Source organism: Neolamprologus multifasciatus, chromosome 23, assembly GCF_963576455.1.
Source record: "Neolamprologus multifasciatus chromosome 23, fNeoMul1.2, whole genome shotgun sequence".
Classification (NCBI taxonomy): Eukaryota; Metazoa; Chordata; class Actinopteri; order Cichliformes; family Cichlidae; genus Neolamprologus; species Neolamprologus multifasciatus.
This window is the reverse complement of record NC_140460.1, coordinates 13,741,865-13,764,766: the sequence shown is the minus strand read 5'-3', so window position 1 is coordinate 13,764,766 and position 22,902 is coordinate 13,741,865. Positions and strand designations below refer to the sequence as shown.

At 41.0% G+C, this 22,902-nt stretch overlaps 2 protein-coding genes across 5 annotated transcripts; one reads left to right on the top strand and one right to left on the bottom strand.

The window, feature by feature from the left end:
- Positions 1–846: 846 nt before the first annotated feature.
- Positions 847–3,952, top strand: smx5. Its single transcript, XM_085151564.1, has 5 exons — positions 847–962; positions 1,164–1,231; positions 2,578–2,608; positions 2,722–2,781; positions 3,494–3,952. The coding sequence occupies exons 1-5, from the start codon at positions 960–962 to the stop codon at positions 3,617–3,619; spliced, it is 288 nt and encodes a 95-aa protein (XP_085007690.1). The 5' UTR covers positions 847–959; the 3' UTR covers positions 3,620–3,952.
- On the bottom strand, positions 3,804–20,619 carry bcl6aa (BCL6A transcription repressor a). Of its 4 annotated transcripts, XM_085151560.1 has the most exons (10): positions 19,819–20,619; positions 12,753–12,845; positions 9,229–9,400; positions 8,916–9,137; positions 7,857–8,807; positions 7,396–7,577; positions 7,141–7,308; positions 6,926–7,056; positions 6,544–6,681; positions 3,804–6,455 (listed from the first exon to the last, which is right to left on the bottom strand). In XM_085151560.1, exons 1-10 carry the CDS (start codon positions 19,844–19,846, stop codon positions 6,312–6,314), a joined length of 2,229 nt encoding a protein of 742 aa, XP_085007686.1. In that variant the 5' UTR covers positions 19,847–20,619; the 3' UTR covers positions 3,804–6,311. The 4 variants fall into 4 exon arrangements, with proteins under 4 accessions (XP_085007686.1, XP_085007688.1, XP_085007689.1 ...); XM_085151562.1 differs by lacking the exon at positions 12,753–12,845; XM_085151563.1 differs by having other exon boundaries at positions 10,663–20,618.
- Positions 20,620–22,902: the final 2,283 nt, after the last annotated feature.

The window sequence follows — 22,902 nt, the reverse complement described above, 5'->3', positions numbered from 1 at the left end:
ATTCTGAAAAAACAAATTACAGACAAATTCATAATTACAGAAATGTAATTACAGCGACTATATATATATATATATATATATATATATATATATGTATATATATATATGTATATATATATATATATATGTGTATATATATATGTGTATATATATATATGTATATATATATATGTATATATATATATGTATATATATATATATATATATATATATGTATATATATATATATATATGTATATATATATATATATATATATATGTATATATATATATATATATATATATATGTATATATATATATACATATATATATATATATATATATATATATATATACATATATATATATGTATATGTGTATATGTATATGTGTATATGTATATATATATGTATATGTGTATATGTATATGTATATATGTGTATATGTATATGTATATATATATATATGTGTATATGTATATGTATATACTTTTTATTAAGTTTGTGTTTTTTTTGTTTGTTTTTTTTAAATTAAGGACCCACACCCTCTCCTAGAAGATGTCATTTGAAACTTTGGATGCATTAATTATAAACTTCCAACATATATTTATTTATTCTTTGGTTGCACCAGAAAGAAAGAGTTTGTATTTTCCATAAGCATTTTGTTTAATGTCAGCTGACAGTGTTAAGCTTTTTTAAATTATAGTCTCTTTAAATTATATTTTATTTTATTTAACTGAAATATATTTTCATATGAAGTTTTTATTTATTTATTTATTTATTGGGGAAATCGCAATAAAATTAAGACAATTAGATAAACAACGGTGCAAGCAACGTTTCCCATGCATGAACGTTGAGCTTAGCTCTGTCGCCTCTTTGTGGCGAACTTTAGTAATTACACCCTGGTGTGTCTGAGGAATATTAAGGGTTTGTTACGTCATCGACAGGCGACGCGCCGCTAGGAAAAGGCAGCAGTAAGAATGGTAAGGAATCACGATGAAAATTATGACTTTTCTGTAGAGTTTATAGCAGATAGGTGCGGCAGGAGAGAGCCTCTGACCCGAGCACACCTCGGTGTTTCTCTGTAACCTTTATTCTGTCAGCTTTAAAAAAAAAAAAACCAACAACAACTCGCCGCCACGCTAACCGTGCAGCTAACGTTAGCATGTGTTTCTGCTCCGCAGCTTTTTTACTCGTTTTTCAAGTCGCTGGTGGGGAAGGACGTCGTGGTGGAGCTCAAAAATGACCTGAGGTTAGTATTTGTGTTCAATTCGCTCACATAACATGCTGTTTTCCGGTCTTGTTGTTTGGTCGGCGATTGCTGTTTGGAGCTTCGTTGATAGTCGCAGCAGCGCTCCTACAGTCACAATTTGAATATTGATTTTTTTAAATTAGTTTTCATTTCATTGCAGCAGTTTTGAATACTTCTCAGCTTTAGTTCCGTTTTATTGAGTTCTGCAAGAATAATCCAACACAAACAGCTCACTCTCAGTCATACACATTCTCAGAAAGTCAAGCTAACAAAATTTCCTGTGTGTTTTACTCTGTGGTTGTTCAGTTTGTGAGGTTAGAGTTCCAGGTTAGTTCGTTATGTTATGCACTTCTGAAATCAGTCATCAGTGAAAGGCCTTAGACAGCGATCAGTGGGCTCTGAGTCTTCATTATGAGCTCAGCACTGAAATATTTATTACGTATTACCGTAGCTGTCACTGCTTAAATGGAACTAATCTGCATGAAACTGTCGACTTAAACACAGAACGTTTTATTTCTTGTAACTGGTCACGCTGATCACCACTGATGACTGATGAAATGATTGTTGTGGTTGACTTCTTGTTGGAGATGATGTGGATTTTTTTTCTGAATAAAATCTGAAGTGACTTCAAACAGGATTGAAACTGGACTAAATGTAGCTTAACGCAAGAATTTGAATCCAGGTTGCAGCCTGTCAGGTCACAGCTGCATAATTACATTTGTTTTAACATTACTTCAACTTCTGTATGTCGGATAAAAGTGAAGCAGAATAAAATGTTTTGTGAGATCAGGGTCACAAACCTGTCTGCTTTGTTTCCGTGTTGCAGTGGTGGTATCAGAGCTTTCTTTCATAGACGGAGTAGATCGAACAAACTACAATGAGAATTTCTTGAACACAAACTGTTCCCTTCTCGGGGTTAAACTCTGGAGCAGGGTCCTGATGCCTGTCAGTAGTGACGGTTTTAAAATGAAACAACAGGTTTGTGCTGCTGCCTGTCGTTTCCAGTACAGCTTCTAAAATATGTGCAAATTACTGAAGATGTGGACAAAACATAGATGTATTAAAAATATTATATTTTGGTGATAATTCTTATTGTTTCACCACCCAGACCTGTGGAAATAAATGTTTAAATACCCATAAATTAATCAATAACTGGCATGGAAATCCTGAGGTCAGAAAGAAAACCTCAGAAGTCGTGTTTGCTTCACCTGGGCACACCTGACTGTAAATTCCACCCAAATACCGATGAGCTGTTCCCAAGCCTCATAATCTAAAGATTAATTGAGCAATTTTGGTTTGTATCTGTGAACAGAGTCATGTTCATGAATGTGTGTTTCTCTCCTCAGCATCTGTGGAACGCTTCATTCTGTTGACCAGGTTGGAAATAATTCATTTGTTTTCAAACGGAAGCTTTTCAGTTTTTACATTTCTGCATGATTGCTCACTAAAATGCCGTTTTCACATCGCTGTCCTCTGCTTGCGTGTTTCAGTACCTGAACATTAAGCTCACAGACATCAGCGTCACAGACCCGGAGAAATATCCACACATGGTAAGTTTTGCTTCTGGAGACTTTCCACATTTCATACAGGGGGAAAAAAAGACTAGAGAAACAGATGAGGCTGTTGCTGCTAAACAGGTGTTTACAGTTTTACAGTGTACAGAAAAAAAGGCTGTTGCAGTGTACTTACAAGGTTTTTAAGGTTCTGCTACAGAGGTCTGTACAACCAGTAAAAGAAATTACATTCTCTGCTGCTGTATGTGAGAATGTAGAGATGCTGCCCTTCTACCTGATGAATCTTTTGATTCGATGAATATTCCAGCGGTGAAAATTTGCACTGGACTTCTGTTTTCCACACAGAATGATGCATGATAAATAATTAGGGGCTCAATTATCCCCCCAAAAAAGACACACAGACAACAGCTCCTCCCGAGTTACACAAATATCTTTTACATTGATTATGTTTTTCATCTATTATACACAAAGCTTTGTTTTCATCATGTATATGAGCTCCATTTGCTGCTGCTCAGTTTTTAATGAGGTCAAGAGGAAAAACAAAGGTTAGATGTTTTTCCCCGTGTTGTTGTTATTATAATACAGCATCAAGAACATAAGTATAAACTTTAGCTCCTTATTTAAAAGTTGCATAAAATCAGAGTTCGGACATTAGGAAAGTCCTTGAATGTGCACTCCTTAAAGCTCACCAGCAGCTCCAGCACCGAGTGACGGCTGTCTGTCTTCACACTGTTTTCATTTGCTGCAGCTGTCTGTGAAAAACTGCTTCATCCGTGGATCGGTGGTCCGTTACGTTCAGCTGCCGGCAGACGAAGTGGACACTCAGCTGCTGCAGGACGCTGCACGGAAAGAAGCCATGCAGCAGAAGCAGTGACGGGGCTGTGGGGTGGGGGGTAAGGGGAACAATGAATGGGTAGTTCTGGTTTTGGGTTAAGTTTGTGCAGCCTCTCTTTGTCTCTGAAAATGTGTCTTTGACACTGGGGATCAATCATTTGCAGTTTTTGTTTTCTTGTTGTTTTTTAACCTCACAGACGGTTTAGATTTTGTCGTTTGATCCCTTTATTTTGGTTTTATATAGAAATAAACTAATCAGAGAGTCCAGAGAGGAAACCTGCTGTGATGTTCATGTTGATGATAACAGGCACGCTTTGCTTATCAAGTTGTGGCTTTTTTATGCCTCTTGGAAATAAACATTATTTTATTTATATTTTCATGACGTTTGTGATTTATTAATTTTTTTAGGATGATCTTGGTGACATGTTGGAGGATTTGAGTTTTTGCTGCTGAAGAACTGTTTTTCTATTCCAGTATTTTTGAGTACTGGAGTGTCAACGACAGATTTTCAGGGCTGACGATCACATTTAAGCTCTGCTTTAAAAACCGCAGCCAAAAAGATTTAGACCCACTCAAAGCAGCACAATTTAAAGCCAAAATTTTTGAAGTTTTTTCCAGTGAATAATCAAAGTGGTCAAACATCCAGGGTACCGGTGCTTGTTTCTGTTACTCCATGTCGCAGACATTAAACTGCTGCAGGCTGTGATCTGTCCTTCCAGCTACCGAGCTGACTGAAATGAGCCTGTCACATTTTGCAGAAGAATACTTTAATGGCTTTCATGCTGTGAGATATTTAAATGTCATTAATGGTCATTTTAAAAAAAAAAAAAATTATGCAAAAAGGAGTTGGTCCGTCTGATCTCTTCATGCTGTTGCTGTTTTCTTGAGCATTTTGGGCATCAAGCTTCCTGCAGCAGTACGTCTGTTTCTGTCCGTCTGCTGTGTTTCACAGGAGTACCAAACTGTAGTGATTACAACTGGGAAATTACAATAAAATTAAAGCATATTCCCACACAGCTTCCCCTGATCCTTGCACCACCAACACCAATGGCCTAATTCCAGTAAAAGCTTGCAGGAGAGGTATACAGTACTAATGAATTCATGGCAGAAATTAACTTTAAAAAAAATGACTATAGCACAGAAACATTCAGCGACTCGTTCACTTTCAGGGTTAAACAGTGAAAGTGTCAGGGGTAAATGAGTGTTTCAGTTATTGACAGCTTTCATTTTTTCCTTGGTTTCAGATGGAAAAATCTGGCTGAGCCGACCCTGATAATACACGGCTATTTAGAAGAGTTCAAAAGCCAAAAACAAGGTTGAAATCATCTCTTCATTCTCTTTGTTCGAGTCTGTGGCTGTAACCAGAGTGGAAGGTACAATCGTTTGAAATGTTACGTGAAAACGCCACGGTGAATACTTTCGATTAAGTTTACTGCCGCCATCACCATCTAATTTCAGCCCGGTGTTTCAGGAACACCAGTCAAATCTGTGTGCCCGTAGATCGAGGGACATTCCTCATGAACACAAAGTGAAATAAATAAAGAGCTCACTCTTGAGTTAATACATAGAAATCCAATACCTTTATTTTACATTCATACATCTATAACGTTGTACAATAATTTTAATGCAGTTTAAAAAAAAAAAAAAAAAAAAAATCCAATCCGAAAACAAGTCCTGAAGATTTACAATGATGAGTCTGCACGTTCAAAGGTTGGTGACGAGCATTTAAAAATATACACTCACACGCTCACACACAAACAGGGATCTAGGACAAGTGGCGTCCTTGAGTTGTACCTTAACAGAGCTGGGCTGAATGGAGAGGAATTCAGTCACCATAGAGAAAGGCACATTGAATACACAGTGTATCTACAAAAACAAAAAAACCTCAACATTTACACGACTTTTACCGTAGGATCTAGAACAATGAGCAAAACTGTAAACCTTCACTTATGAAAAACAAATCAACCAACAGAAGTCACACCTATACGAATACATTTGAAGCAAAATGTTTTTCTTGGTCGTTACAAAGCAGTACCTTGAAATGCATTTCAACACTTAGATTGGCTCTGCCCGCAGAGAGCAATCCCACGGATATAATTACACAATATGTCACAATATTTATGCAGTTGCCCACTTCGTGCACGCCAGAACCCAACACCGGTTAGAGAGTACCTCATGCACATCCTCAGACAGCAGCAGACATCTGATATGTTTTACACCAAATCCAATTTTTTATTTTTTTAATTCCCCGCTCACGTGAATATGGCAACTTGACAACATGTACGTACATCTACATAAAAATCATGTATAGACAACTCTATACAGCCGCAAATCCCATTATCTTAAAATATATGTACCACCCGTCAAAATTTTCAATACTTTCAGAAAAGTAAGTTCTCTGATATAAAATACTGTTTTTTTCAAAAAAACTGATTGTTTACATTCCATCCTTCTCAACAAAATAAAGCTTTTTATATACGTACCTTCGAAGCTTAAAAACACTCCCCACATACATATATATATTTATATCTATATAGAAACAATAAAGTGACTAGGATGCCATGTGGCTCTACGTTCACATGTAGTGGAAACCCGTTTAGAATGGCATACACAGCCAATTTACATGTCTAATAAACACAGTGTGGCACTACAATTTTGGATGATTGTACAAGTTGGGGTTCATAAATGCCAAGGTCAAGATTGCCTCCTTTAAGCTGCTTCCTTCATCTGGCTCAGCATGCTTTCGTCAAGTCAGTGGGCATGTCTACTGTGGACATACGGTACTGGATCTTTGTGTTAGTGATGGCGCCGTGCTTCTGTCGAAGATGCAGCCGTAGCTGGCTCTTGTGGCGGAAGTGCAAGTTGCATTTTTCACACTGAAAAAGAAAGCGCAGCAGCGTTATTTTTACTCGCTTTGGTTGGACTCGACTCAGGAGGTTCCTAACTTTAAAGTATCATTCTTACATGGTAGGGCTTTTCGCCTGTGTGTATGCGGAGGTGGCTCTTCAGCGTCTGCAGGTGACGGAAGCGGGTTCCACAGATCTCGCATGGGTATGGCTTCTCGCCCGTGTGGATCAGCACATGAGCGCGCAGATGAGCAACCTTGAAGAAAAAAAAAAAAAGTGGGAGTGAAACTTAAATTAAACTTTTCAGACATCACATGTTTTATATCAGCACGTCTATGGGCACTCCTGTCTAGCTAAATATGATTACAGCTGCCCATAATTACAGCTTAGATTCGAGCATTAGCACGATTAGCTGATAACACAATAGAAAGGGAAAAATTTTTGTAAGACACTCTTGAGTTTAAAAAAAAAATAAAAAAATAATGTAAGGGTCTAATTACCTGTACAAAACGAGCTCCACACGTCTCACATTTGTATGGCTTCTCTCCTGAGTGGATGCGAGTGTGAGTCTTGAGGTTAGCTGGTCTGTTGAACTGAGCACCACAGATATTACAGCGATACGGCTTCTCTCCTGAAAACAAGAAGCAGCACTTTAGATTTCAGCAGCCTCTAAAGCCGATGAGTTAGATAAATGAGACTCGTGAATTGCTTTTACCTGTGTGGACAGTCTTGTGGCTGGCCAGGTTGCCCTTGTAGCGGAAAGCAGCCTGGCAGCGGTCGCACTTGTATGGCTTGTCGCTGTGTACTTGAAGCATGTGTTGTTTCAAAGCTTCGTCTTCAGCAAATTTGGAGTCGCATTCGTTACAGAAGAACGTGCCGTTTTCTGTTTAAGAGAAAAATCTGATGTTGACTTGTGCTCCGAAAGCGCTCAGATTCATTTTGGAGGTGAAAAAAAAAAAAAACAACTCACCACAGCTGGAGTCTGAATATTCTGAATGAAGCTCTGACATTTCCTCTGATAGACGGGACCTGGAGTGGTTGGGACAGACTTCCGAGTGCTGCGGGGACTGAGAGCCACAGGACGAGCACGTGAGGCGGTTCAGGTAGTGTGGAGGGTGGCCATCGCCATTCCTCAGAGACCCCTCAAGCGCACTGCAGACACAAAATCGAAAACTAAACCAGTCAGACATTTCAAATCAGATTCTTCCAACATAAATTTTATTACAAAAATAAAAATCCTACAACTATCCTGCCTGATATTTACAAACACTGAATTTCACTTCATGCCTGTTTTTTCTTATAAGAAAAAGAAATTTTATGTGCTCAAAGAATCTTAAAATCTGCCCAGTGTGTCATTTAAATCACCTCAACTATACATTTCCTTGTTTTGTTTAAAGCATGCAGATGTGTACGTGTCAAACAAAAACCCACCTGTTAATGATATTGTTGAGACGACTAGCCTGGGGTACTGGTAGATCCTCGCTGTTGCTCTTGCTCGTCGTTTGTGGGTCGAGGTTCTCCGAGTCGTTGGGGTGGAGGTAGGGTTGCAGGGCGAGGCGTTGAGGTGAGTGAAGCCCAGGATCCCTTAACCCCACCTTGTCCTCCTTGGCGCTCTGATTCAGCACAATGAACTTGTACTTCTTCCAGTTGCGAGCTTTGGGGTCCTGCGTGCCTTGTGGCGTTTGCGCTCCAGCAGCTTGGGAGAGGCTGGCGTTCTTGCTGCTGCTGGACTCTGTCGGGGAGTTGGGCTGGCAGTCTGATTTGAGGGGGCTCTGCGGGCTGCTCATGAGGCTCTTGCGTCCAGCGGAGATTCCCAGGGGATAGTGCTGATGGATGAGATCTTCCTCGGCCTGAGGTGCGTGCTCTTTGCCCAAGTCTTTCTGGTGCTCAAGGGACAACATGGGAAATGCACGCTTCCTTGTGCTGAAACCGATAGACTGGCTGACCCCCTCGTGGCTCTCTTTCCTCATCTCATCGTCTCTCACTACCTCCCTGGAAGCATAGGTGGTGGAGTGAATGATGCCGGAGGAGTTTGTCCCAATGGCTCTGCTGTAGTCTGCCCTGATGCCGCTGTCATGCGGAGGACAGTGCTTGTGGTGGATGCTGCTCTTTGAGAGGTCAGCAAAAGCATTTTTGGTATCGGCCAGCTTGCAGAGAGGGAAGGGGAATCCTGGCATGGGAAACTGCCCGTAGAGATGGTAGTTGCTGGGGGTGCTGACCCCGCTGAACATGTTTGAACCGTAGGGTCTCCCGTCCCTGAATGGAGCTACGCGGCTGTGCAAACTGTCAACAACATCATGGGCTCTGTAAGCATGGACATCCTGAGGTAAAACCAAGGGACTGACCAGAAACTCATCTCTAGGCAGCTTGGCAGCCGGATCACTGTGAAGAGAACGAGGATGCCGTAAACATGGAGGTATTCACAACCATGGATTTATTCTTATCAGCAATTTAAAAAACACAAACAAAACAAAACTGGCTTCCACCCACCTGGATTTGATGAATCTGTGACAGGTGTCTACAACGTGGTCCATCTGCAAGTAGATGGCTGTATTCATGATAGCCATGATCAGACTCTCCTTTAGTGTGAGACGGGAGGTGTACATAAACTCTAGCAGGATGGCAAAGCCCTCTGGGTCCACCTTTGGGTCCAGACTGATAGCACTAAGGTTGCACTTGTGGGAGTCAGTGAAGATAGTGTAAAACAGCCCACTGCAGCAAACGAAAGGAGCAGACATGCAAAGATCAGTCGCTTGTTCAAAAGAAATAGAACAGCACAAACGCTGATTTTAGTTTCACACACCTGCAAGCCATTAGAACGGTCTTGTGTGCACGAAACTGCTGCCTGTTGACCAGGATAGTGACATCTGTGAGGATATCTCTACTGCGCAGCCGGTTCAGGTTGAGCAGAACATCACTTGCATGGCGCGTGAACTGTATGCAGCTGTCTGCTGCGCAAGCCATTTTGTCAAGTTCTGCAAAAAAAAAAAAGGGCAAAAGCATAAAGATTATTCTTATTTTAAAAAAAATAAAGCAAGTTTAAATAAAATATTCTTGTATTTGGCTGCCGTGCCACAAAGAGTATGTGTGCTTCAAGTAGATGAACTTGGGCTCAAGTTACTGACGATCCTCCGAAGGCAGCACGCACATCACCAGAAGGCGGCGCCATTTATTAAGTAAACACTGTCTAGACATTTAAATTTCTTCCTTTGGAGTCATTTCTCTCCCCCTCACTTTCTCTCTCTGAACCTCTGGTTAACAGCTCAATGCAATAAACTCCTTCGCACACGTGAGCATTTTAAGAGCATCCAGACCTCCAGACGATATAAATGTGCACGGTGTAAATAAACTCCACAGAAAGAGAAAAGTTCATGTTGGTCATTAAAACTTGTACATTTTTAAGACAAACACCTGCGTATTACGCATTAATGAGCTGTAAGATGGGCAATGTGGTATCAGAGTTGGGGCTCTCCTTCAGCGCATTCGCAGCTGTACAAATAAAAGCGAATTGACTAAGTTATTACTCTAAACTTTGTTGGCACACAAATAACCTCCAAATTTTAAATTCATCCGCAAGATGTCCTCACCATGGCACTTTTTTAAACTCACACCGGTGCAGCTGGGAGGGTAACACAAGTGAGAGTTTGACTTGTTTGCTGTGGTAAAACCGGTGAAGCCCCGCAGCGCTGCGCAGCGCATGTCTTTAAGCGCATTTCTGGGTCAATTACTGCACGAGAGCAAAAAACTAACATTTAATTAACTGAAGGAAGAATCGGCTTCACGAGACGGCAGGGGACTCATAACCGGATATTTACTTCAGTGTAACTAGACACGTCCGAAAATAGAACCAGAACAGAATGCACCTTAAAGTGACTGATGGCCAATCATGAAGTACTTTCTTCAGTACTTCCCCCCCTCCTCCTGTCAAACAGAAAACCTCCGAGGAGTATCACAGCTTTTAAACTTAATTTCAGTGATAGGACGCATTTGTATTTATTTTTAAATCTAAAAATATCTATAGTTTTATTTTCATTTCTCAGGTCTCTCGTCTCAGACTGCGCGTAAATTACTGCACAACCGAAACTGCGCACGTCTGGGTGAAAAGATCTCAACTCGGCGTAGTTTGGTTATCATGCAGCGAGCTGTCACAGTGGAAACATGAGAGACAACTTGTAGCCTCTGCCGCGGAAAAAAACCACACACACAATCTCTCTCTCACACACACACACATACACACCTTCCAACTCTAATATTTCCGCTCCAGTGTTACGGTAACAGCGGGGCTTGCTGTGCGCAGCTCTTTGCGCTCCATTAGAGCAAATTGCGGAGGAAAAAAGAAAAACGCTGAGAACCTGCGGCTGCCACGCTGCCAGCAAAGTTCGTGTGACAGCGCAGCGAGCCCACTCAAAGTGAATCACAGGGCAAGAGCGATCGCAACCGCCCGGACACCTGATTTCACGCGAGCTCCGGGCGTCACACGCTCATCCAGCCCCGCCGTAGCTACAGCCTCCTGATAGGACGGGCTGTCAGCGCGAGCGTCGCGAGCCGGAGCTCAGCGGCTGCTGCTCTCAGCCCCGCCGCCTCACTGCGAGCGCGCGACCGGGCTGAGAGCAGCAGCCGCTCGCGATGTCACAGCCCCTCAAACAGCCCAACAAGCACACAAAGCACCGGCATACATGTCGAAAACAGCAGCAACAAATAACACATAACAACTTCGCGCCAAATTAAAGCAGAAAAAAATAATATGGAATTTAAAAAATCACCTGGTAGCGCTTTCCTAGAAACTTCTTGCATCACCACTTCTAAGAACCCCAGTTCTAAGAATCAGACGAGCACAATTCTCGGAATTTGAGCCCCGGACCGTACCACTCTCCCAGGGCAGGGGAGAGGGTCCTCCCGAACTGCGAGTTACAACAACCCGTTTCCAGAGCAGATATCCCTCCGATTTTCACGAAAGGCGGCTCTAACGGCGAGAAAACCTAAAAGCAGCGTTTAAATAAGCTCAAAAATGTGTATAACTTTTAAAAAATTTGAACATTTAGCAGCCACATCCCCCGCCTTTTGGTTCGATCCGCAGTCACAGGACGTCGAGCAGGCGACGTCACCAGTTCCTTAAACCCGGCCCCCGAAATTCTCAGAACTAATTTATATTCCATGACTTAAGCAGCGCATCGTTTGGCTGCCCGTCGTCGCATTTAACACACAGACCGTACATGTACAGCACACAGACAGCCCTCTTAATTAGGCCCATGCGGACAGGCTCGCTCCTCTCCATGTCCACGGTTCTTTTTTCTTTGTGGTTTCCTGCAGGTTTGCTGTGACCACATAGACGGAGAATACATCGAGTCACCACCGGGGTTTGTTGCAAAAGGAAAGCTTCGATAGATTTATTATTCACAAGTACTGTAGGCAGCCTGTTGAGCAGTGTGGATGCCACTTGTTTTGTTTTTGTTTTTTTGTTTTTTTCTGTCAGTTAATCAGATTTTTCACTAGGTAGGTTGAGAGTTTCTCTTGTGATATTCTCATGCGCGCATAGCGGTTTCTTGCACTGCCTCTGCCTTTTGGTTTTTGCTCTAAAAGCAGGTGAATCTGAGCGGATTGACGCTAAAACAGCTGCTAGTAATTGAGAGCTTCGGTAAATGAACTTTGAGATTGTGTAGGAAACTTGCAGAAAGCATGAGGTGAGCTGAGGAAGAAGACTGCACAGGAGTGAATGCATTTATATTTTTAATAACGCTTTTTAAATTATGCGAGGAGGTGAGATGTCAGGCTCATAGGTGGTGTGTTTTTGGCGCTATTATAATGTTATAGACGGGGAACTTGTATTCTGTTTCATGCTGCATGTACTTGTCCTGTTTTTCTGATTGGATTACTGGGATTAATTGGGAAGGGGAGGATGCCTGTCAGGTGATGTGCACACTTTAAATGCAAAGTGAAAGATTCCTGGAAAATTAATTAAATGCATTGCTGTGATTTTCTTCCCCCCACTCTACTTTTTTTTTTTTTTTTTAATTTAAGGCATGTGTACTCCCTGTTGCATCATTTCACAGAGTTGGGCAAGAATAAACTCCTCAGCCTACTGGAAGTGTGTTTTACTTGGTGCTTTCCTCATCTGAAACCAGCAGCAGCACTTGGGCGTCTGCGTGAAACTAGAACCAAGTGTGTAGATTTGTTACATCCCTACATCGAGGGTAGAAGTGGTGTGAGTTTATGCGCTTATTACTCGCTAATAGCTGGCTTCTGTGTCTCGTATAGGGGATGCCAATAACTGAAAAGTACTATTCATTTCATGAGTTTGTGGGCTAGCATTTACTGTCAGTGACTCACCCTGGAAACTTTGCTTGTGGTGATTCCAAACCACGGATTCCCCGTCTTTTCTCATCCCGTTCACTCCTTGGCACAGAAGGAGCATTTGCTGAGCTGGAGAATATAACACAAAATAACAGTAATTATTGGAAATATTAGGTCGAATGAATAACAGACTTATGCCTCCTCGAAAGAAGAGACACAAGTCTCCAAGTAATTCACATTTGTGGTTTCTCTTGTGTTTTATGAGATATGTAGTGGGTAGTACTGATTAAATATTCAAATAATGCATCTGATCTGCATTTACTGTAAATATTAAAGGGCAAAGAGTGACTGAAGATCCATTTTAGTGGAACATACAGCTGTGTTATGTGGATTTGTATTTTATTAATAAAGCTATCTGCACAGTCAGTACCTATCTCCTTATTTCTAGCTTTAGATAAAGTCTTTGTAGTTTATCTTTTAAATTTTTGTAATTTAATGCATTTGTATAAAATTCAGAGTTATTTTACATGTTTTTTCTAACTGTCCACAGGTCAAATTTTTCTGAGAGAAAATAGTTTTAAAATATCTGACACCACAGATTGCTTTTTCACAGCCCTTTACCTCTGAATTCAGCGAACAACAAACTGCGTTTCCTTTTCTTTTCCTTCTTTCTTTGTTTTTTTATTAACCCTTTGCATGGCGACACACTCTGTAACCATCATTTCCCCGTAGATTGCCCGAGCATCCGCCCATCTGGATCCGGCATCCCACTAAAAACACTCCAGGTGTTCACAAACCATTGGGGAAAGGGGGGGGAAAAGTCTCCAAAATAATTAAGACGCGCGCTTTTACAGCAATCTCCGATTCAGCATTGCCAAATAAAGACTATGTTGAGCTCCAAACAAAGAGCAGCGTCAACTTTATTTCAATCCACTTGGGGGATGTTTAAGGCGCTCCAGCACAGTTATGCATAATGCACGGCCATAAACCATCCAGGAGTTCGGAGAGAGATGTGTAATTTACCAAGGCCCCATGCTGTGCCCGGCTATAGAAGGAAGAGATAATTACTGCAAATCCTTGGCAAACTTTTATTCAACCAGTTCCTAGCAAAAATAAATGACCCACTTACAGAGGACAGAGAGACAGTGCTGAGTGGCTGATCAATATGCCCCCGTCTGAACTGATAGAGAGTGTATTATCGCGTTATGAACAGTTTATCGGTTAATCCTTGATCTTCTTTCAGGCTGTACAATTAAACAAGCGTTCGTGACGTCTGGGTCTCGGCTCCTTTGTCTGAGCACCACGCCGTTCAGAGACAATATAAACAGGCTGTGACAGTGATTCAAGTCTGACCGACCGGTAACAGCTGCACATTTAAAAAAAAATCTTGTACACTTCTGACACAATGTGAAACGTCTCTAAGCCGTATCATTGCCTATACTTGGAGCATGATAGGTCATTGAATAGAAATGCCCACTGACAAAAGCCTGAGGCCCGGAGGTTGCCTCACTTTTTTTTTCATAAACTGCACACTTTTGTCTCGTTTCACAGCAAATTTCTGCCAACTTCAGTGTTCATTGTCAGCAAAGATGTGAGTGTGGAGTTTTGTTCTGAGAGGCATGATGCAACCGCACTGTAACACCAAACAGATAATGCTGTTAGCTACAGAGGTCTTTTTAGTTCCTTTCTTTAAAAGAATTTCTTTTTATATTGTTGAGTTTCACTTTTTTAACTCCATGCATCCCAGAAGCATTTTTTTTTCTTTCTGCATTTGTCCACAACTAAGTTTCTCTTTGTAAAACACAATCACTACTGCAAGTCTGAATTGTGGCACGACTGCAGTGTGGCAGTAAAAAGGGTTTGCTTTCCACATCTTATTGTATGCATTTGTACGTTTTCCTTGATCCTCCGTTTGATGAGGTGATCGTAAACACACCGTACTGCATGCATGATTTACAGCAACATGAGGTGTAATAAATAAATTCACTTCAGAAGACTTCCTGTGCAGGTAACGATGAGCTCACGTTGCTCAGAATCTTGCCCTTTGCTTTTTTAATTAACAGACGAGTCATATTGTGACGTGAAATCATGTCTGTTTGCAACAACACTGCCGCGTGTGTCTGCACTCACGCTTGAGTTTGAACGTTGCTTTTTGGTGCCCCATGACAAGGTTAAACGCACGCACGCGCGCGCGCACACACACACACACACACACACACACACATACACACACACACACACACACACACACACACACACAGGAAGATTACCAGCAGCTCAGAATCACAGAGATAAAGAGCTTGCAGACGTTCACATTTATCTAAAAGGAGAACAATTATTATATGTTCATGACAAAAAGTGATCATGACCATTTTTGCAAATGCATTTTATTCAAAGGGTGCTTCCTAAATAGTCATCAGTGTACTTTTTACACTGTTCAACCGAGGTCCCAAAAAGCTTTGAGAAAGATTTTTTTTTATCGTGTTATTCCCAAAACAAAAATATCATCCCACTTGCAAGAAAAGTAAGTTTTGGAGCAAGTTTCTTCAGTGCGCCTATGTGGATAACCTTGAGTTCACTAAGCAAGCTACATGCTAAGGTTATAGTCAGAGCAGAGGCGTGATGGCAGGCTAGAATTCCAATTTAGTCATATCAAAGCATGTAGATTCAGGACTTTCTCAAGGCCAGCCGAGAGGAGCCAGGAATGCAGTCTGCAGAGTCGAACTTGTTGGAATTTTCCACACATACCGAAAACAGTCTCCTGCCAGTGTGCCATCTGCTGGTTGATGGGTCAGTTTCTTCCACGGAACATGAGAATAAATAGTGGAAGCATGCTGCAATCTCTACCATCTTCACTTATCTTCACAATCTGAGGGCTTGCATTTTCTTTCACACGCCCAGGGCTGCAAAGCGTTCGAGTTCCATGTGCTCATGAGGAGTTGTTAAATTTGGAAACAACTTTTGCAGACATTACTTTTCAAAGCCTTGTTATGCATCTCCATGTGGATTCAGTTTTGTATTTTAATAGAGGTATCCGCATTCTGACAGGCAGTTTTAGCGCAAGGATTCAAATGGTAAACAAGTGGGTCTTATTTCTTTGCACCACCCTCCGTAATGATCCAATAAGAACCATCTCTCTGAATCGACCCCCCTTTCCTGCTCTACTGTCACAACACCTATTAGTTAGCATCAAGCTGTAGATCTTGGTTTGCTGGAAGTGCACTGGAAATTTTTCAAGGCTCCTTTCTCGTATCGCAGCATTTTTGTTTTGTCTGTGTGTTCTGGCATGTGCACTGGATTCATAACCACTGTACTCCCAAACAGATAGATAAAAAGATCAGCTTTTTGAATGCAAACTGACCTAAACACTGACAAAATAAACAGAAGATCTTCCTGTTAAATACTGACACAACATTTGGCTGATTCTAAGATGTTATCTACTCCATTTTAGGCTTTCTGTTATTTTAATGTTCCCACTATAACCTCAATAAGCAGCTTCTTACTAGAAAAAAAATGATTTGCTGTGCCATGCAATATTGTCAGGTTTTGATCACATTATACTATTATTTTAATGGGCCTGTTATATTTTCAATTGAGTCTTACTGTAAGAAAATTACAGTTATTTGCTCCCTAGAATATGAATCCTGTGGTATCATAATCTGTCATTTCTATATTTCTATTATTATCTCAAAAAACGGTTTCTTTCAATAAAACAATGACAGTAATTTGCTGTGTAAAAATGCGAGCTTTAAAGTGCTGCTAGTTGTTGAGTTGCTGTTAAACTCATTTCAATGTTCCAATAAAATCGCTGTAATTTCTTACTGTAAATTCATGGTTATTTATTATGTACAGTATAATAACATCAGTTGTTTGGTTGTCAATATACAATTATTTTAATGCTTATTTAATGTATGGTAATTTGCTGTATATAACAGAAGCGTTACAGTGTAATAGTGTTAGTTATTTGGTTGTTCTTCTTTTGTTCCTGTTCTGATCTTAATAAACTGTTTTTATTTGAACACCTTTTTGGTAATCTGCTGTATAGAATATACGTTTTACAGTTAGTCGAGCTCATGCGAGTCTCACCAGAGAAGAAATGCTGAATAAAAATCTGCATATGCACATAGGTTAATGTTTTCCCCTCAAAGGCATCAAAATGCACAGAATTCCACTGTTTTACATCAATTTAGTTAATTCCACATTAAAATTTAATGTTGCATGGATGAAAAGTAACTTAAGTTTATCTGATTGGGATGCGGTGGGTGAGGAAGCACTGCTGTGCTGCGTCTCTGGAAAACACCTGCTTCTGCAGTTCAGCATATTAATTTCACACTGTGATTGGACGTAATTGAGACATTGTTCAGCTCTTTGGTGACACAGTGAGAAAACACAAACACGCTGTTTCAGCTAATGGCAACCAGTGATTTCAGTGTCTCGTGTTAAAAGCGATGCACTGTAAACAGACCTTTGTGAAAATGCCAAGCACACAGGTTCAGAACGATTAATTCCAACCTTGCTGTTCTCACTGTTTAGGCAACAGAGGTAATATTTGGAGAGTATTTCCACTGTGCTGATGGAATCTTCCCCTTTCAACAGGTTTGCGGGGATGTAAACGGTCCGGGCTCAAAGCTGCTAAACCAGTTGAATTCTTGTGAATGTTCTGAATGTTCACTCCCACTGCACAGTGACGCTAAAGCGTTTGTCAAGTAAAAGTAAAACTGAAGGGGAACACTCAGTGGGAGCACTGCTGCAAACATGAGTTTGTAGAAATTCACTCCACACAGATACAGTCGCAGCAGTGTGTTTTGTTAGCGGGGACTGAGCTCTCACGTCGCCCCCCACTCCTCCCCCATTTAACTGTTGCAGCTCTGCCTTTGCTGGTTTTTCCTCTCTCTTGCCCTCACACTCCATCATGCTGCGGCCCAATTTTGATTTCCACCATATCAAATTCTCACATGTTGCACTGCTTCCACTGCCAGGTCAAAGTAGCCGCCTGTATCCAGTGCCAACTGCTGATACTGGTCTACAGGGCTGGCTAAACAGGAATTACACACACCTAGCTCTAGGCCACAGTTCAACAAGAGCTACGTACAAAGCAGCAACAGTGCACTCAACACATCCAGCACTTCAGCTCCCTGTCTCTGCTGCTTCTGTGCTAGAAAACTCCTAAAATATGAATGCAGTCCTGGGTAAAATTCTTGTTAGACTAATATACATTTTTAACTACCTCAAATCCAGATATGGGAAGTCACTGCAGTTCCAAATATAAAACGCCTTTCGTTACAAACACAGGAGCTTTGACATTAGCCCTCATGTTTTGGTCGAGAGTCCACATCCGCATCCATTGTTGCCAGCCTCTATTTGTATACAGTTATATTTTTACGTCAGCTTTTATGTGCTATCCTCCAGTTAAAGCAGTAAATGGATTTAAATCCAACGTGGAAACGTGGGATGAAAGCAATCCCACCAAGCCCCAGAAGTCAGAAAACTCTGGGTGCTGACGTGGATTCAAGTGGAAGATAATTCCAGCATTTAAGGTAAATAAAATATCAAGGAAAATATCATGCATAATTTATTAATGCACATTTACATTTCAAATGTTAATATGCAAACAAAGGAAGTGTCATGACTCTCTTTTTTTCCAGGCAAAGCTTAAAAAAGTATGTGCAAGTTTTCTCAAAATGTGTTTCATTTTCTCACGACACTGACTGCCTCATCAGCACCCACACCCAGTTAATATATAAAACTAGACAGCTCTTTGTTCTGAATGATTAAAAAAGAAAAAAAAGAAAGAAAAACTCCCACAGATTATTTTTGCTGGAAAAAAAAAATCTGCTCCTATAAGCGTCACACCTCATTAACCATTTGATCGAGTTCAAAATAAAGGCTCTCTTTTTTTGGCAGTGAATGCATTTTTGATTCAAAGTTAGTAACACTAACATATACTGCATCCCTTTGTGCCTTCATTAAAAGCATCTCCACAGCCCAGGAAATGCCAGGTGGAAGTTCATATTGTGACAGATCCTGCGCTCGACACATTCTTATAATTGTTATCTGCTCTACATCACACATGCAGCTACCTTTGATATCTGCTGCACTTTCAGAGATGCTGTGCTCTGCATGCACGGGACCACAAACAGTTCTTAGTACACATCACCACATAACAGAAAATTAAATTTTCCAACCAAAGTGTGGATTGCACCGAGCACTAACGTTCTTTTAACTGTAAAACAAAACATTACACCCAAGAGTTTAGCTTTTGCAGAACATAGATTTATCTAAACCACTCACCTTTGTTTTGTTCTGTGTCCTTTGTGCACTCACGAGAAGATTTTTGGAGTCTACACTTGGCATGAAAATCAAAAGTGAATCAAAAAGGTCCCTGAAATTGCTCATATCGCATCTTTGCTTGCGCTAAATGTCTATTTTACATGTTTTTACATATTGCAGATAAAAGCTGTGAGGGCATTATTTATTGGAGTCGGTACTTCCATTTGCTTATCAGATGTCAGTTGTTTTATCATGACCTGCACTCACTGTATGTCCTTTTTTGTTACTTTGCATGGTTGTTCATATTGTGGCTGCGCAGACAATTCAGCAGTATATTGATTTGATCTCAGAGATTAACTGACTGACATGAAAGATATATGGAAATTTATCAATACAGGTGTTAGCAAACAGTTTCTGGCCTTCCTGTCAAAGTGTTTGGCTGTCTGCCATCCTGCTGAGGTATGATGTTCTTACTTTGACTTATGAATGATGAATAAAAGGGAAATAGTTTCAGTCAGGTTAGCTTGTCCTACCTCAGAAGCCAAATTAAATACAATTAGAAGATCCAACAAAGGAATTTAGTTTATAATGATAACTTAACAAAATGCTAAAATGCTATTTTATATGCTTGTAATGTTCTTTCTTAACCTGTTGGAATATCTTTGTCTCTTGTACAATGGACAAAAGTAAATTAGCATTCAACAGATGCAGAAATTTCAAATACATTTCAATTAATTAAAAGTTTGCTGATAATTTCTTCCCTTTTCAGCAAAGCTACAATCGTCATTCATTAACCAGCAGCAGCACCCAGTTTTTTCTATTTTTTACTCACCTTTTTTCTGCTGGAAGGAGTGAGGCATGATGGGATGTGTAGTGGGAATCAGGTGGCAGTGCTGATTTTTGAACTGCACGCTCAGTTAAGGAACCGGAAGCGCCTCTGCTGTAGCTTTCAGAATTGTTTTCACCAGAGTTTTATTTGTCTGGCAAGTAGCTGGATGATCCGGGATGCTGAGGCAGACCGGTACCAAAGCCTCGCTCCTGAGTTGCAAGCAGCCAAAGCTTGAAGGGATGAAACTGGAAAAGGGCACCGAAGCGGTGAGTTGTCGGTGATGGAGAAGCTCTGGCGAAGCCTCGTGTCTGTCGTTGTGGAGCAGGATGGGAACGCTTCTGGAAAGGCAGGCACGGCAGCGGGGCTGAAGTGAGTCAAATCGACTGAGCACGCTTCACGTTAGTGAAATGGTCCACAGGGCATCTCTGTGGCTCTCTGAGCTGATAGGCCGCCTGCACTCTAGCGTTCATTGATTGTAGCACTCACAGTCGCTCCACTTTTCCACGAATGCTAAAACCGTGGGGCAGGCTCAGTTTTGAAAAAAAAAAGAGAGAGAGAGATTAACAGCCTGTAAAATAATCCCAGTTTTTCTATATATATTTCATTTGAATGAAGAGTCTTAAATCCCATTAAGCCACAGCAGCACAAACCATAGACTAGCAGTGCCTTTAACATGGAGGAACTCGGGCCATCTGCCAGATCAGTTTTTCATATAGGGCAATGACACATTGTTTTATAAACAGAGCTTTTATACAACAAACATTTCAGTGTCCCAAGCATTAATCTACCTAAGCTTATCTCAATCCATGGAACTAGATATTGCTCTTTATAACTTGTCTACTGGAGGGGGTGTTATTACATCACACCAGCTGTCACTCCAACATGGCACGCCCAACAGGAAGGTCAGCAATGTTTCAGCAGGAGACAAAATTAGGGAGCAACGCCCTGACAAGAGTAAAAAAAAACCCTGATATTCATCCTAAACTGTTTTTTTGTTTGTTTGTTTGTTTGTTTTTTGTCATAAGGTACTAGCAACTAATGTATCTGCATCTCATTAAAATGTAATCATTTGATGGCAAAAGCACAACACAACTGGTGCTTGATGAGGTACTTGTGAGCACGAAATCCATACTGTTAAAAGCATTTTGCCAAATGCATGTGCATCAGTTCTAATCGTACTTGACACCTGATGTTGAACTCAGATTAAATGAATACACATGCTGTCTGTGCAGATAAGCTCACCTCACCGGGTAAGAACTCCCAAAGCTCTTACCATTACCAGCATTACATGCTGCACAGCTTTACTATGCCAGCTGCAGGCAGTGTGTTGGATAGAAATGCTATCATCTTTATGGAAAGGCGTCACGTGGCTACATCAGAATGTGCACTTCTATGAGCAGAAGAAACTAAATATCAGAGAAAAAGCAAAAGATATACTGTATTGGGCGTTTGACAGATCTATCCACGTTCAGTACGTTCATCGCAGCCACGGGATAATCCACTGGATGAGTGGACTAATATTCAGCCAATCCTGCTAAAGCCAAATTAGTCCAACACATTTCCATCATATTTCAGAATAAAGCAGCCCTAACAATCTGAGCTCTTGGGATACTGATGGCAAATGACCGGTGAGCCCTGCAGATCCCTGTGATCCAGGGATAAACTTCCCATGAAGAAGCCTAAGCCTCTTAAGTGATACACAAATGAAAGCCAACAACAGGTCACACCGACTCAGAGGAAAACTTTGATTACTGTACTGTCCTCTTCCTGTCACCGGCAGCCCCAGTGAGGCGGAGAGAACCTGGGCAGCATCGAAGGAACAAAACAATAAAACGACATCAAGACTAACTAAGGTCCAAGCGGTCACCCCCCCCCCCTTCTTCCACTCTGAGGCTTATAAGAGGATGGCTTCTGTTGAGCAGTGTATGAGTGACCTTAATCATAGGGGATATTTGGGTTTTATTTGGCAGCGATGTAACGCACGCGGTCATCACTGCGTTCAACTGGCAGGCATAAAAAATGAGAGGGGGGCAAGGTCGGTTTGCAAAGTGTAATCCATATCATCCCGTTACAGAGGCTGCACATGCCGGCCGCCCCGGGCCAAACAGCATCAAACACATTTTGATGCTGATAATGATGTCGGATTATGCTGTCATCTGATGTAATTTCGGCCTGCATCAAATTAACAAAAGAGGGATCAACCGAATTCTTTAAAAGAGGCCTTTTTATGTTGTTGTTGCAACCTTCTAGATGCAAACTTGAATTCATTTCATGTTTATTTTTATCCAGGCAAACTTATACATAACATATTTCTAGCTTGGCCTTTCCCTTGGAAATATAAGATCATCCTCGCCCGCCACAGCATGCCTCGCAGTGATTCTTATCAACACTTTATATGAAATATTTTGACCCTGCTCTGTCTGGAGAAAAAATTTACACCTGCTTTATTTTCCAAAAAAAACCCCAATTTAATTAAAACCCTTAGTACTCTGAGAAGAGCAGCTTGAATTTGTAGATAATTACCAAGCCTATCTATCAAGTGTGTCACTGTCATATTAATTGTTTTTAACACTTAAAGATCTGAAATGTCTGATCTCCCATAAACGGTCCCCGGCATTGCACCGGTGCAGTTTCCTGGAGCTGTTCCAGGATGTTTGTGTTTCAGATAACCTTTCTAAAGGGAGTCGACTGCAGGTAATTATCACATAAGTGAAGGAAAATACCTGCTTGTCATTTTCTCTTACCTGCTATCACGTTTTTCACATCTGAAATCTAGCTCCACTAGCAAGCAGCCTTTGTTGTGCCGACATGGAGCTTCCATCGCATCCATGGCTGTCGCTATCAGCTGTAATAAAGGTCACAAGAGCCAAATATGGTGCTTTGCATTAGCTGGCATTTAAGGAGTGAAGAGAAAATACAGTGAATGACCCACGCAACATGTGACAGATGATCTGAAGTGACAGTCTGGGATTGTCTTTCTTCATGTAAACACTTAAAAACAGATGTAACCACACTGTGATCTTCAGTATCAGGGATACAATTTGAGGGATTACCCCTCAATAGCCAAGACTGAGGTATAATTTGTTA